This window comes from Arvicola amphibius, chromosome 2 (assembly GCF_903992535.2).
Source record: "Arvicola amphibius chromosome 2, mArvAmp1.2, whole genome shotgun sequence".
NCBI classification, from domain to species: Eukaryota; Metazoa; Chordata; class Mammalia; order Rodentia; family Cricetidae; genus Arvicola; species Arvicola amphibius.
In genome coordinates this window covers 64,103,805-64,118,124 of record NC_052048.2, presented here as the reverse complement: position 1 = coordinate 64,118,124, position 14,320 = coordinate 64,103,805, and the positions used below count along the sequence as shown (strand labels likewise).

At 48.1% G+C, this 14,320-nt stretch overlaps 1 protein-coding gene and 1 long non-coding RNA gene across 5 annotated transcripts; one reads left to right on the top strand and one right to left on the bottom strand.

Annotated features, from left to right (window-relative positions):
* Positions 1-3,197: 3,197 nt before the first annotated feature.
* Positions 3,198-10,980, bottom strand: LOC119806385. The gene is made up of 2 exons (XR_005284209.1): positions 10,923-10,980; positions 3,198-6,474 (listed from the first exon to the last, which is right to left on the bottom strand). It is a non-coding gene; the product is annotated as an uncharacterized LOC119806385 (long non-coding RNA).
* Positions 10,981-11,081: 101 nt separating this feature from the next.
* Positions 11,082-12,884, top strand: LOC119806382 (N-acetyltransferase 8-like). 4 transcript variants are annotated; one of them, XM_038318083.2, is made up of 3 exons: positions 11,401-11,474; positions 11,566-11,950; positions 12,026-12,884. In XM_038318083.2, exon 3 carries the CDS (start codon positions 12,098-12,100, stop codon positions 12,779-12,781), a length of 684 nt encoding a protein of 227 aa, XP_038174011.1. In that variant the 5' UTR covers positions 11,401-11,474; positions 11,566-11,950; positions 12,026-12,097; the 3' UTR covers positions 12,782-12,884. The 4 variants fall into 4 exon arrangements, with proteins under 4 accessions (XP_038174010.1, XP_038174014.1, XP_038174011.1 ...); XM_038318082.2 differs by lacking the exons at positions 11,401-11,474; positions 11,566-11,950 and adding an exon at positions 11,082-11,234; XM_038318086.2 differs by lacking the exon at positions 11,566-11,950 and having other exon boundaries at positions 11,389-11,474.
* Positions 12,885-14,320: the final 1,436 nt, after the last annotated feature.

Genomic DNA, 14,320 nt, shown 5'->3' with positions numbered 1-14,320 from the left:
ACATAGATCTGACACCATCTCACTCTGGACATCACCGACCCAGGAGGACCCGCAGATCACAACTGTCGAGGGTGTCCTCATCCAGTCAGCCCTGGAACTACTGCCCACCCTTGGCATTGTGTTCTGCTCACAGCTGTCTTTGAGGGACCCAAAAGGCAATTCTCTGCCATTCTGCCGACTAGTCTTGTCCCAGGCTCATGTATCGTCATGGTGTCTTTTTGGCAAGTCCTAAAATGGCTCCAAACTAAAGTGACTTGTTTCCCAGGAACACATGCCTCCCTCTGGAACTTCTACACAGACCAACACAAAATCTTTCTCCTTACTAGTTGGCATTTCCAGCGTTAGAAAGTGCTATGGAGGCTGTCAGGGGTAGAAGGGAGGGCTGTTGAATCACATCAGGTAAGATATTCTTGCTGGTGTGATAGTGTCATGGTTGCCATAGCTACAGCCAACTACTTTCTGAATGGATTTAAGTATCACTCCATGGGGGAATCAACAAAGTCTGACTTCACTTGGAGGCAAGAACAAGGCTATCTCCCCTACCCTACCCTTTCTGAGGAGTGGATGGGGGGAGGTGGAGGGAAGGATAGAGCAGGAGTAGGGAAGGGAGCAGGAACGGGGGGGGGAGATTACTGTATAAAGTGAGAAAAGATTGTTTAAAAAAAAAAGAAAAAAGGATCACTCCATAGAGCCTGAGTTTGGTACAGTAAGGCAAAGTTGTATGGCTAGGTGTATTTTCAGACCTTGCAGTGTGCCCACAGCCCCCTCTTCAGACCCACCCCCCTCCTTCAGGCCTATCTTTCCCCTCCTCCACACCTCTAACACGCAACAGTCCACCATTTTTCTCCTGCTCACCCACAAGGCTACAGCTATGTAGATGTCTGTGACTGTTGATCTAGAGCAGTTCCTTCTCAAATGGAGGCCCTCAGACTGCATTATGAGTCAGGGAAGTACAAGAATTGCCCTTCCCAAGCCTCTACTGCTCCGAGTTCCCAGGCTCTCCTTACGCAGCGATTCCAGGAGCACTTCAGGAGCCCCAGGGAAGGACACAGGGGTGATTCCAGGTTGTCGCTGTCCTTGAAATGTGCATCCAAAGCAGAGAAATGACTTTTTCTCACCTAAAAGAACACACATAGACTTTGGGTTCTGTGAACCTGTTCTAGTGTGCTTTTCTGCTGCCGTGGTAAGAACGACCACAAACAACGGAGGGAAGTCGGACCATCAGCTCAAGGCAGGACTGACAGCTTGATGACCCTCACGGCCTTCGCTCCAACTAGGGAACTCACTCACAGCCGAGGAGGCACAGCAGGAACCCTAGGGGCTGCTGTTTGCTGTCTGGTTTCTCCTGCTGTCCACAGTAGGCTCAGTCCTCCCTCATCAATCATAAATTAAGACAATCCCTCACAGATGTGCCCACAGAGCAGTCTCAACTAAGACTCCTTCAGAAGAGGCAGCCAGGCTATGCCAAGTTGACCACTGAAACTGACAGAACTTGACGATGACGGTGACGATGACGACGACGATGACAATGACGATGATGATGATGATGATGGAAAGGGTAATCAGGACAATGGAAACATTTCATTGTGAGGTTATGGGAAGCCTGAGCTCATGGTAACATGTGCAAACTCCATCTTGTCACTGGTGAGCCCCATTAGGGCCAGGGTCTCTGCTTTGGGGGAGACTTGAAACAATAGCATCTTTGCCTCCAGATATCACACCAATGACAGAGTAAACAAGCGACTCCCCTAGTCTATCTTGATCAGGCGATGAGCTCATCAGAGTTGCTTACAGCAGCACAGGGATGAGTTGCTTACATCACTGTGGGAGACCCGGCTTGTGTCACCGGAAACCCCCTTGACATGGCAGTGACTATGGAGGCTGCATCATGGGGTTCTTTGAACAACCTGTGAGAAGCTGTGTCATCAAAGTGTTCCTAAGCACAAGTAATCTTTAACTGTTTATGTAACCCTGGGGAGGGGACTCTTGGGACTTCAGCTTTCTTGAGCATTCCAGAAATGTCTCTTTCTCTCCAGCGAGAGAATGTTTTAATCTGGAGTAAATAATTACACACCATTCCACCTCCTCCTCCAGTTCTTACATCCACACAGCTCTCGCAATGTTCCCTGAGCCATGGACCGAAGAAATAGAGTTGTCAATAGTAGAGACCATAGTAACACACACTCACTTTGGTTAGCTGTGAGTCTCCACAGTAACCTCTGTCCACTGAAAGAGAAGAAACTCCTCTCCACAACAGGGACTCTATAGTGAGATGGTGGGCAGACAGGCTGCGTTCCTGCCACCCAGATCCCGGCCGCCTGGCTAGCTTATGCCCCGAAATAACAACACACAAACTGTATTCATTTAAACATTGCCTGGCCCATTAGTTTCGGTCTCTTATTAGCTAATTCTCACATATCTTGCTTTAACCCATATCTAATAATCTATGTAGCACCACGAGGTGGTTGCTTACTGGGAAGATGCTAGCGTACGTCCACCTTGGGCCGGAGCTTCATCGCATCTGCCTAACTTCCCTTCTTCCCAGCATTCTGTTCTGTCTACTCCACCTATCTAAATCCTGCCCTATCAAAAAGCCAAGGCAGTTTCTTTATTAACCAATGAGAGTCCTCCATCAGGACTCACAGAAGCAGCCCTCTTTGGGTATGGATACACATGCTTGGAAGGCAATTTGATAGACATGTACATCAATTAGACACGCTAGAAACAGACTCCCCTCCAAAGCCGTGGGATTTGCTCACTATAGTACCAAACCCAGGTTCTCCTCTGTGAAGTTGGCTTTGCATTCAACAAGAAAGCAGTTAGTTGTGCCCATAGCTATACCACTATGATTACCAGCAGAACCAACTACCCTGGCACGTGCTGGTACCAAGACTGAAGCAATTCTCCCCCAGAGCCTTGAGCAGCCCTTTTCTGACACTGGAAATGTTAACTGGTAGGAAAGGAGTTTCCAACTCAGCCACGTTTTCCTATGTCTTATCACAAGAAACGAACAAAATCTTCACTATCTAGTTCTGACATGCAACCAAATGCAATGGCAATGGCCCGTATTTTATGGAGACTCACAGAGCTCCTGACCTGCAGCTGTAGGGAGATACCTCACCTCTCACACTGGGATATTCAACCATCAACCATATGGCTACTGGGACTGTCCTTTCCCACCCACAGAGGCACGCTGGTTCAATTTTTCCTTTTTATTTTTTTGATATTTACCAAGTGCATATTTAACAGAAGGTAGCCATGTTCTTTCTATGTACAATGCTGATTATAGCAATTAAGCAAATAGCAAAAAAATGTGTGCTAGGCAGAAATCCAAGTGTTTAGCTCTCGAATCTTAAGTCCTTGAATTGAGTAAGAATTGAAGAAGGTAGAAAATTAAAAAGAAAACTTTCCAAAACCCTAGCAGCACTTCTTTATTATTATGTCGTACTTGAAAATTGTTTACTTTTGACTAGTCAACCATAATAACGTCTAATGAGAGGAAAAATAAACCAAGAACGAACAGGGAGGCTTACAAAATTGTCTTTAGAGTACTATCTGAAAAACTCACAGATTTCACAGCAGAGGGGCCCCTGGTTGTTGTTTTTGTAAAACAAGAGGTCATTAAAATGCAAGTCATGATGCAGAAATCTTTTCAAGGGAAGCTGCTGTTCTAAACTCAACCACTGCTTGGAATGAACTGTGCTATTCACAATTGTTTCGTTAAAGGTTTCCTCTTGGCATGCTAGCAGCTTAGCAAAATACCCAAGTCCTAAAGGAAGCAAAAAAACTGAACTAGAAAGATGGGGGACGGATTAGAAAGAGTCAGAGGTTCCAACTGTGCACGGGAAGCCTGTGTGGGCCTTTTTAAAAATCCGTGGTGCTGGGCCATGGTAAGGGCACACGCCTTTAAACTCAGCACTCGGGAGGCAGAGGCAGGTGGATCTCTGTGGGTTCGAGGCCTAAGACTGGGTTTCTCTGTGTAGCCTGGATATCCAGGAACTCACTGTGTAGACCAGGCTGACCTCAAACACAGATTCACCTAAAGGTGTGCAGCACCACACCCAGTCAAGTAGGCCAAGTATTTCTAAAAGCAGCATTGAAAGTGTTCTTCAGATACCCTGCTATGCTCATAGACTGGAGCCTAGCCCTGTCATCATCAGAGAGCCTTCTTCCAGCAACGGATGGAAACAGATGCAGACCCACAGCCAAACATTAGATGGAACTTGGGGAATCCCTCGGAAGAGGGGGAGGAAGGATTGTAGGAGCCAGAGGGGTCAAGGACACCACAAGAACGTGACCCACAGAATCAACTAAGCAGGGCTTGTAGGGGCTTGTGGAGACTGAAGCAACAATCAGGGAGCCTGTGTGGGCCTGAGCTCAACCTTCTGTGTTTATTATGGTTGTGTTGCTTGGTGTTCCTGTGGGACTCCTAACAGGGGGAGTGGGGTATCCCTGACTGTTTATTGGGACCCTTTTCCTCCCACTGGGTTGCCTCCTTCCAATCAGGGTGTCACTTCTTCACAGTGTACAAAAAGATTATTCCATAACACTGTCTTGTGTGTTGAGGCGGACTCTGTCACTTGAGCCTGGAGTTTGCTGGTTTGGGGAGTACAACTAGCTAGCTCAATCTGGGGAGCCTATCTCTGTCACTCACTGGGATTACAGGTGAGCTATCATGCTCACCTGGCATGTGTATGCAGGTGCTTGCCACAGGTGCACGTGTGTGCATGCGTGTGAGGCTTGAAGTTGACATGTGCCTTCTCAATCTTTTTAACCTTTATGTATCAAGGCAGAGTGCCTGATTGAACTTGGAACCTACCAATTTGGCCATACTGGCTGGCCCCATTTTAGTCAGTCAGCACGCTTGCTCGGCTTTTACGTGGGTTCTAGGCATCCAAACTCCCGCCTTTACACTTTGCATGGCAAACACTTTATCCACGGAGCCATCTCCTAGTCCCTGAAACTATTCCTACACAACCTGCAGAACAGAGCTGAATGACTGTTACAGGTCTGATGTGGATAAGAACTCGGCTATAACACACCTAGACACACCCTGTCCACAGCTCTGTCTACGTGTTCACTCTGGGATTCTTTTACAAAAGGCTTTGGAAGGATAATTTCAGCTCAAGTAAGGGACACCTTTTTGCTGTTTATATTGCTTTTGCGGTGGTCTCCAAAACCATAATGCCACATTCACTTGCTAGCTGGTCTTTGTCTATAATAAGGTTCAACTCCTTCATCATCCACATCACACTTTCCTAGCAACCTTCTTCCTGCAGGCTCATCTGCGATTCTAAGCTACTCCTTGTTGGTCCCAGCACAACACCTACCCAATTCTCTACAGGGAGCTGTGAAGGTGGAGTCACTACTGGCCTGCTGGACTATCAGTAACTTGATTTTTTCCTTGTAACTTCTCTATTTTAATCTTAAAGCCTATTCTTCGTCTGGGAATAAAAGTAGCATTAAAGGCATTTTCCGAGAAAAATGCAAAAGGAAACAAACAGTTCTTCCCACGCCAGCGTCCCAGAGCAGGAGCAGGAAGAGCGTCTTCTTTGGGAAGAGCGCCACCATGAGTTAAGTACTTTTTACTGCAGGCGACTCCCCATATCCCAGGCATCTTTGGCCTGAAAGGAAGTTCTGGAGATAGGATCTCACTTTGTACTCCAGACTAGCCTAGAACTCACTATATATATACCAGGAGACCTGCAAGACCCTCCTGGGAGGAGACCCTGACTATGGCAGCGTCCCTGCTGCTGAGCCTTAAAGTCCAAGGGTGGACCAGCTTCGCAGATTCCTGGGAGATGATTGGGACTAAGTGACCTTCCCTTCATCCTCAGTGAAGTTCTCTGGGAACTTCAGAGGCCAAGGAACGAGCTTCATAGTCCCGAGAGCGGGGCGAGTGTGCAGACTGCCTCTCTGGTGCACCAACTCTTCAAGGCCAAAGGAGAATTGTCAGCTCTTGAATCCAGATACATACTTGCATCGTGGCGATCACGGAGATTTAGCCCTGTGTTCCTGAAAGCCTCTTTCCCCACTAAAGTCTATTCAGCCCAGAAGTGGATCCAAAGTATCTTCAGTGCCCAAGGCAAGTAACATGATTCGAGTTTTTCTGGAAACATGAGATCAGTTTCCGGGTTGTTGTAGGGGTGGCGCCTCCTCGAAGAGGTCTGGTACCAAATTATAGTCCAGTATGGCCAGCTGAAGAGCAGACAGAAGGAGCCTGTGCTGCGCAGCTCTGGCACCCTGCAAGCACTGGGAGACTGTTGTTGAATCACACGGTGGGCTAAGAGCAGCAGGAAGGTTCCGTGGTACCTCGGACTGTGGTAAGTAGGAATTGTGCCTGGAGAGCTGAGACAAAACCTGTAGATCCTGACCCGCCCATGCCGAGAGCTTGGGGGTAGCCCAGGTTATCCCAGGTTTACAGACACAGGAACCAGTGAGCCACAGCTGCCAGAACACAGGCTGAGACCTGTCCTGGGAACATTTAGCATTTGAGAAATATTCTGCCACCAAAACGTTGTCAGTAGCCAAACGCTACAAATTTTCACAATGTAAAAGGTTAATTTTATGTTAAATAGATTTCACCAAGAAATAAGGGCATTTAAATAGGTCTAAAGTCGCAATAAGACTTAAAAAAAATCAAAGAGACCAAACCCGTGTGTGCAGTTTTCTTGGGGATTGGGAAAGAGAACCCAGAGGAGGGGTGGGAGTGGGGTGCCGCTTCCCCAAGTGTGGGAAAGGAGACCAAGAACTGAAGATATTCCCCAGAGGTGGAACTAGGATCTGACCCCTGATGGGTTCCAGTGTAATATCTCCTCCAACTCAAAGCTCCACCCTCAGCACTCCCTTTGGCTGTGTGGAGCCTGAGTCATGGGCCACTTAGGTCCTACCATCAAACTATAAAGCAGGAAATCAAATAAGATTTTCAGAAGGGCACATGCTCAGAATACAAGTCTCCTTAGCGGCTCAAACACACGGTTGTTCCACAATTCCAAGAAGAAAAAAAACTATTTGGGGGTCAAAATCAGTAAAAGATCAAAAGGATTTAGCCTTTTTTAGTATCACAGATCTCAAAGATTGACACAGAAAATGAACCTCAAAATTTCACTGGAGATGTGGAATCTGGCTAGGGTTGGGTGAGTCCATGACAACCTGAAGACATGAACTGTGGACTTCAGCACTCAGCAGAGTGGGGGGGGGGGCAGGTGAGGCTGCTCTCAGCAGTAAGAAAGTACAAGACCTTTGTACTCTCTCTGCTATGCTTGGATGTTCCAAACTCCCCAGGGCTGGTTATGTGGGACTTCTGTTCTCCCCAATGCACACTTGACTTCAACTTCAGAGCATTAGAAACAAAGACCAGAAAGAATTTATCAGCTCCCACAAGGCAGGGAAGCCAGTCCAGCTAGCTTCTTCCAGATGGATGCTGTCCCAGTCCTGGATGGAGTTTGTCTGGAAGCTTCCACTCTAGGAACTGAGACCAAGAGCCAGACTGAAGGGACTAAGGCAGGACAGGCACTAAAGCCATAGCCCACACTACTGTGAATGTCCTCTACTCCACTGAACTCCAAAGACACAGACAGGCTGGTAAACCCCAGAACCTCTGTGTGAGTTGTCCCAATCTTCCCAGACTCACTTCAGTCAATTCCTCACCAGATGATGCTTCAGCAAAGAAAGCTGGTTGGTTGCATAGAAGAGATATGTGTCCCCAAGCTAGTAATATGCAGCAGAGACCCAACTAGAGCCACATCTTGCCAAAACATCACCTTAATCTGATACTGCCTCTGCCCAGTACACTGTGGGTGTGGTACTGGTCTGGATGCTGATCCTTGATCCATTTTAATTTCTACCTTTGTTGCCAAGAAAGGTTATGTAAGAATGCTATGTAGTCCTCCTCCTCAATTTCCAGCAGCCTTTGGAAAGCAGGCAGTGTGTTCCATAACACACACACACACACACACACACACACACACCATTGCAATGCTCTGTGAGTCCCCACTGCTCTAGACTTGTGTTTGGAGACACACTCTCTGCTTGTCATTCTAACACCCCATAACACACACACACACACACACACACACACACACACACACACACCATTGCAACGCTCTGTGAGTCCCCACTGCTCTAGACTTGTGTTTGGAGACTCGGTCTCTGCTTGTCATTCGAACACCGTGTGAGAGGGAGGGCCCTCCTAGTCTAGACCTTCCCACCGCTTCTTACTGTGGACACTGATGTCAGTTTGAACTTGGAGCAGGGTGGTCGCACGGTCAGAGTGAGGAAGGGATACGAGGGCTCATGGGTGGGATGCTTAGTGCAGGCCAGAAGGAGAGACAGAGGCCTCTGTTATCTCCAGGACCTGTCTGAGCATCATAATCCACCAGGAAGGTAACTGTGGAAGTCGAGATAAAATTAGAATTCTATTAACTGTCCATCCCATAATCAGCTGAACAGGATAGGAAGGGAACAGAACCCTCAAAACACAAACTCTGGAGCCTCATCATCCTTGAAAATTTACTTTACAAAGAAATATATTATTTTATGCGTGTGGGTGTTTTGCCTGTATGTGTGCCTGTGTGCCATGTATGTGTGCCTGTGTGCTGTGTGAATAAAGCCCCCAGGAGGCCGAAGGAGCCAGCATCTTAACCACTGGGCCATCTCTCCAGCCCTCCTCACCTACTTTATACAGTCTCTGTATCCACTGTAAGCCTCTTGGGTCTTCTCCACACCCTCATGGTGTCTCCACTGTAAGCTTCTAGGGTCTTCTCCACACCCTTATGGTAGCTACAGCCCACCTGTTGGGGACTGTGGACCCCCAGACCCTGAATTTCCTGTGACCCCCTGCCTGCCAGAGTGAACAACTTGTTTTCCTATGCTTGCAGCTGCTCTGAGCAAACAACTTGTTTTGCAGCTGCTCTGAGCATGAGACCCTCAGGAGTTCCTGATGGCAGGGGAGTGGTTTCTGGTGGGCTTGCAGCTGAGAGTTAAGGCATGGACATTAGTCAAGGAGACCCTATATAAGCTGCCTTGGAACACAATAATAGTGCATTCTTGGTGTTACCCGTGTCTCTGTGTGCGTGTGTGTTTCAGTCTCCAGGTTCTTGCCTGGCTCTCGAACAGTACTGTGGTGCTTAGAGTAGGCAATGCACAACACCCACCATGACTCAGCCCCTCACTCCTGCATACACAGAGGCCCTTCATCCCTATCAGGGTGTTTGTACCCTTTAATGCATTGTATTCTCTCGTTCTTTTGGGGTTCCAGTATATCTTACATCTACATCTCTATGTAGGTTTTCTGAGTTCCTAGGGATACTTTAGCTCTTGGGGTGCTTAGGTTATTACACAAGTAGTGGTCTATATTCTGTTTCAGGTACGAACAATCTTGAATTATGATGGTAGGTCTCTTGGAGCCTTGGTGGTCCCACCCCTCCTTCATTGGGATGCTTTTGTCCTTGTCCTCCCTGAGGAGCTCCATCCATGTGGAGTATGTATGCTCTTGCCACCATAAACATCTCTGAGAGTCACTAGTAATCCCGTTACTAGAAGCCATCAATATCTTTGGAGTACCAGCTACCTGAGATTGCAATGGCTTGAATCTCCATCAACCTGGTGTCCCTGGGACTGAACCTTTTTAAGATGACAAGGAACTGGCTCTTAATGGCAGATCCACACTTCCTGTCCTCAGAAAATACAAGTGAACTTGAACTGAGCAGCTAAACATCACTGACCCTGGAAAGCTGAATCAGAGGGAAACTAGGAGGCTACAGCTTTGTGTCAGGAGAGCATTGGTGGAAGAAGGTTCACCCTGCACTCAGAACAGCAGAAAAGCCCATAGTCCAACACACATTCAAGTCGCCGGGGAGTTAGACTACTGGGTTTTGAGAAACCCCAGTGAGCACAGCACACATAGAGACACAGAGGGCAGGGAAAGCACACAAGCTCCTGTCCTTCAGCCTGACCTCGTTTTCTGGTTGTTTTTTTCCATATGAGCCTTAATATTTCTTTTAAGACAAAACAAAAATTCACCAAATGTGATGGTTTGAATGAGAAAAGCCCCCAGTTGTTGGAATTTTTAACTCTCACAAAAAATATCTGAAATCATTACTTGTATACCACCTCTATAGAGTCTACATTTGAAACTGCTGTGTGCCAGCAGGGGTGGGGATGGTGTGCAATGCTTCACCTGGGAGCAATCCCTAGAGTTCAGTTCATGCAAATATCCTTCATCCAGGTCTACCACTGTTGAGATAAGATTCTGTCCCGTGCAGTCCCACAGCCCTTCAGTCCCAAAGAAACACACAGAGGCCTACATTAATTATAAACTGGCTGGCTTAGTAGCTCAGACTTTCTCATTAACTAACTCTTACATCTTATATTAACCCATAATTCCTGTCTGTGTTAACCATGGGCTTGGTACCTTTCATCAGTGAGGCATGCTCATCTCGCTTCCTCTTGGTCTGGGTGACAACTGCAGACTAAGTCTTTCCTCTTCCCAGAATTCTCCTATTCTTGTCACCCCACCTATAATTCCTGCCTGGCTGATGGCCTATCAGCATTTTATTAAACCAATACAGGTGACAAATCTTTACAGGGAACAAGATCATTGTCCCTCAGCATCCCACCCTGCTGGATCTAAAAAGATGGATGGTTGAGTGAGAGCCTGTTGGTAAGAAAGGGGCAGAAGTCAGTGAGGACCACCCAGACCCTTTGTCAAGGAGCAGGCAGAGCTTGGAGGAGAACACTCAGTAAAGAGCCTCTTGTTCCTGAGCCCTTAGACCTGGATTCGTGCTTGTGACAAGTGAGGTCAAAATGAGTGGTTCAGTCCTAGGAGGAACATGTAGAGACCAAGGTGGCATCAGTGAGGACAAGTGAGACAGGACAAAGGTTATAGGCTGAAAGGGACAAGGAGATAGGTGGCAGCTTACCATGAGGTGAGGAAGCCTGAGTCATCCTAGATTCCCCCTTTCCTTCCAGATTAATTCTGTGGGAATCACAAAATTAGCTGGACTTTGGCTCCTGCCTTGTCATAACCCAGCTTCTTCACCCCGGGTTTATGATTATCAGACATACCGGTGCCAGCCAATGAGACTTCTACCCAACTGAGTCCATGGGTAGTTACACTGTCCCATGGTTCTCCTAACAGCAGTGTCTTGGGCTTGAGATAAGATCAAGTATCCTGGGTGAGAGTTGGTATAACATGAAGAAATCAGGAAGAGAGATAGCAGACTTCCACAAGGGTAAGGACCATCCCAGGGCTTGCTTCTCTGTGCTAAACCTGTGGGGAATCAAAGTGAAGGGACCAGGCTCTTTCCTCTGTCCCATTCCAGCTCTTGGACCTCTGGTTTATGATTATCCAAGAGCCTGCCAATAGGGCACCAGCCCAGCTCTGTTTCCCAGAGTGGAACAGACCCTGGCAGGTTCTGGATATCATCCTGGACACTCTGATGTGGCAGCAGCTAAGAGGACAGAGAAACAAAGTTGGTGTCTCTCACTCTAAGCCCCATATCCTTCTTGGGTGTTCAAGCATCACGATCTTTGGGGCTTGACCTTTGCTATTTTGTGGATCAGATATTTCTAACTAGGAGAATGCTTGCTGACACCTGCCATGGGAAGCATGGGATTCTGAAATCATAAATCCTGAAGAGGAAGCACAGCTGAGAACACCCCATCTTCCTTCTGTGGGGAACCATCTCAATGTAGTGAAGATTGGAGAAGTGGAAAGGGGACGGCAATTGCCTGTGCTGTATCAAGCTTGCTGTCCTCAAAATTACCCTAGACAGCAGGTGTTGCTTTACATTGATTTATAGGTGAATTACACAGCCTCGGAAGTTGCATGCCTAGGTTCACGTGACTTGGCACTGGAAGGGTCAGGGGTGCAATGTTCTGGAGAACAACGCTGCCTCCCAGTGTTGGTGTTCTGCTTCCTCCTCGGTGGCAGGGGCAATGTGCACCTGTGAGTCTGGAGGCTGGGATCTGGGTGGTGAGTGGAGATTTGGGAAACTCATGTGGCTCTCTCTTGCTCCTGTAGGGCTGTAAGGAAGCAGTGCAAGCAGACCTGGATATGTCTTGTGGATGCTGAGATTTCAGACGAAGTTCTCCAATGGCTTCTTTTCATATCCGCCAGTTCCAGGAGAGAGACTATGAAAAAGTCGTGGATTTGTTCTCCAGGGGCTTGAAGGAGCACATCCCTGCCTCCTTCCGCCACCTGCTGACACTGCCCCGAACCCTCCTGGTCTTAGTTGGGGTGCCTCTTGCCATAGTCCTGCTGTCTGGCTCCTGGCTCCTGGCTCTTCTGTGCATCTTCTTCATGCTTCTGTTCTTTTGGTTCCTTGTCAGTCATGCCTGGAACAAGTATGTGTCCAACAGTTTGCACACAGACATGGCTGACATCCCCAAGTTCTACCTGAGTGCTTGTGGTTCCTGCTTCTGGGTGGCTGAATCTGAGGGAATGGTGGTGGGCATCGTGGGTGGTCTGCCAGTCCAGGATCCCCCATTAGGAAGGAAGCAGCTGCAGCTCTTTCGCCTGTCTGTGTCCTCACAGCATCGTGGACAGGGGATAGCGAAAGCATTGGTCAGAGCTGTCCTCCAGTTTGCACGGGACCAGGGCTACAGTGACGTTGTCCTTGAGACAGGTGCCATCCAGCAAGGTGCTGTGACCCTTTACTACAGCATGGGCTTCCAGAAGACACGTGAATTTTTCATGGACACACTCCTGTGGGTCCTGGATCTCTCTGTAATTTCTTTCACCTACTCATTCCCTTCTGCTCCCGAACATGAGCTGTGACCTTCTTCCTCTGTGTGTCCGTCAGCCTCCAGCTCACTGTGCTGTGGAAAAAAAAAAAACAGCCCTGATATTGCAGTGGATAAATCATAGAATTCCTTTGTCATTTTCATTGCATTCCTCTCTGTTTGCTGTAGATAAAGAACTAAGGCAAGGAAGTGCTCTATTTCCTTTGAAATAGCTTCCTACAGAAGGGCCGTGGTGGCAGTGATACAGCTGGGTAGCTTACATGGCCTGACTAGCTTGTGTAGTCACCACTGACACTGGCTAACTTCAGTCTATGGACCGTGTGAGTCTCTGCAGGCCATGTGTGGAGTGTTTTTGTGGATCCAGAAAGAGGCAGTGTGGTTGGAGAGCAATTTCACTCCTACCACTTCTTGCAACTTAGGCTGCACCCATCATGCATGGCAAGAACTGGGGGCTCAAGAAACATAGGTACCACAGGCCTGATCTTCCCTTCACACAAGTCTCCAGCACACTGGTGAATAGAATGTGCCTCCATCAGGATTCCCTGTCTTTCGTCTCTACCACCCGAGCTGTCTGGAGTCCCTAGTTGCATTTCCCCAGCTCTGAGAGTCCTGCTGGACACCGTTGTCCAGGTTTCCCTCATACAATCATTTGTGACATTCAGGAAGATCCAGGGCTACTGTTCAGCCTGTCATTTCATTCCAAGGGATTTGTGGGTGACTGTCATCCTGCCAACTGGCCTTGTCACAGGCCCATTCATCTTCCTGAAGTCCCTTAGCCACATGGAGTGGTTCCAATCCCAAGTAATTTATCACCTGGGACTGTGGCCCCCCATTCTGGGCCTCCCGTACAATGCTCTGCCTTTCACTGCCCACAACAAACCCCACAGTTCCCTCTTGAGGTCCAGCTCCCTCTGGCCAGCCTCCCTAGGCTCCTCTGATGACTCAGCCATCCACATCTGCTCCCTAGTCATTCCACTCAGGCCACTGTCCAAACCAAGGAACTTGTTGAAGCTTATAGTCTAGATCAGCTTCATATGCAACCGTGGGCCTCTCCAGATTGCCCTGTGTCGGGGAGGTTTAGGACTTGCTCCCCCAAGTCTCCTGCTCTCCTCATGCAGTGAGATCAGGTTTTCCACGAGTAGCTCCAAAAACATGGAAAGATGGGCCTAGAGAGATCGGCTCTGTGGTTAAGAGCACTGGCTGTTCCTGCAGAAGCCCTGGGTTCAATTCCCAATATGGACACAGTGGATTACCACCATTAACTCTGGTTCAGGGCATCTGGTGCTCTCTCCTCCATGGGCACCAGGCATGGTCTAATGGTCCCTTTTCTTTGAAACACATATCCAATAGCAAGGGAGAGCTCCTTTTTTTTTTTTTTTTTTTTTTTGGTTTTTCGAGACAGGGTTTCTCTGCAGCTTTAGAGCCTGTCCTGGAACTAGCTCTTGTAGACCAGGCTGGTCTCGAACTCACAGAGATCCGCCTGCCTCTGCCTCCCGAGTGCTGCGATTAAAGGTGTGCGCCACCACCGCCCGGCTAAGGGAGAGCTCTTAAACATTTAGGACGCACATGGGCC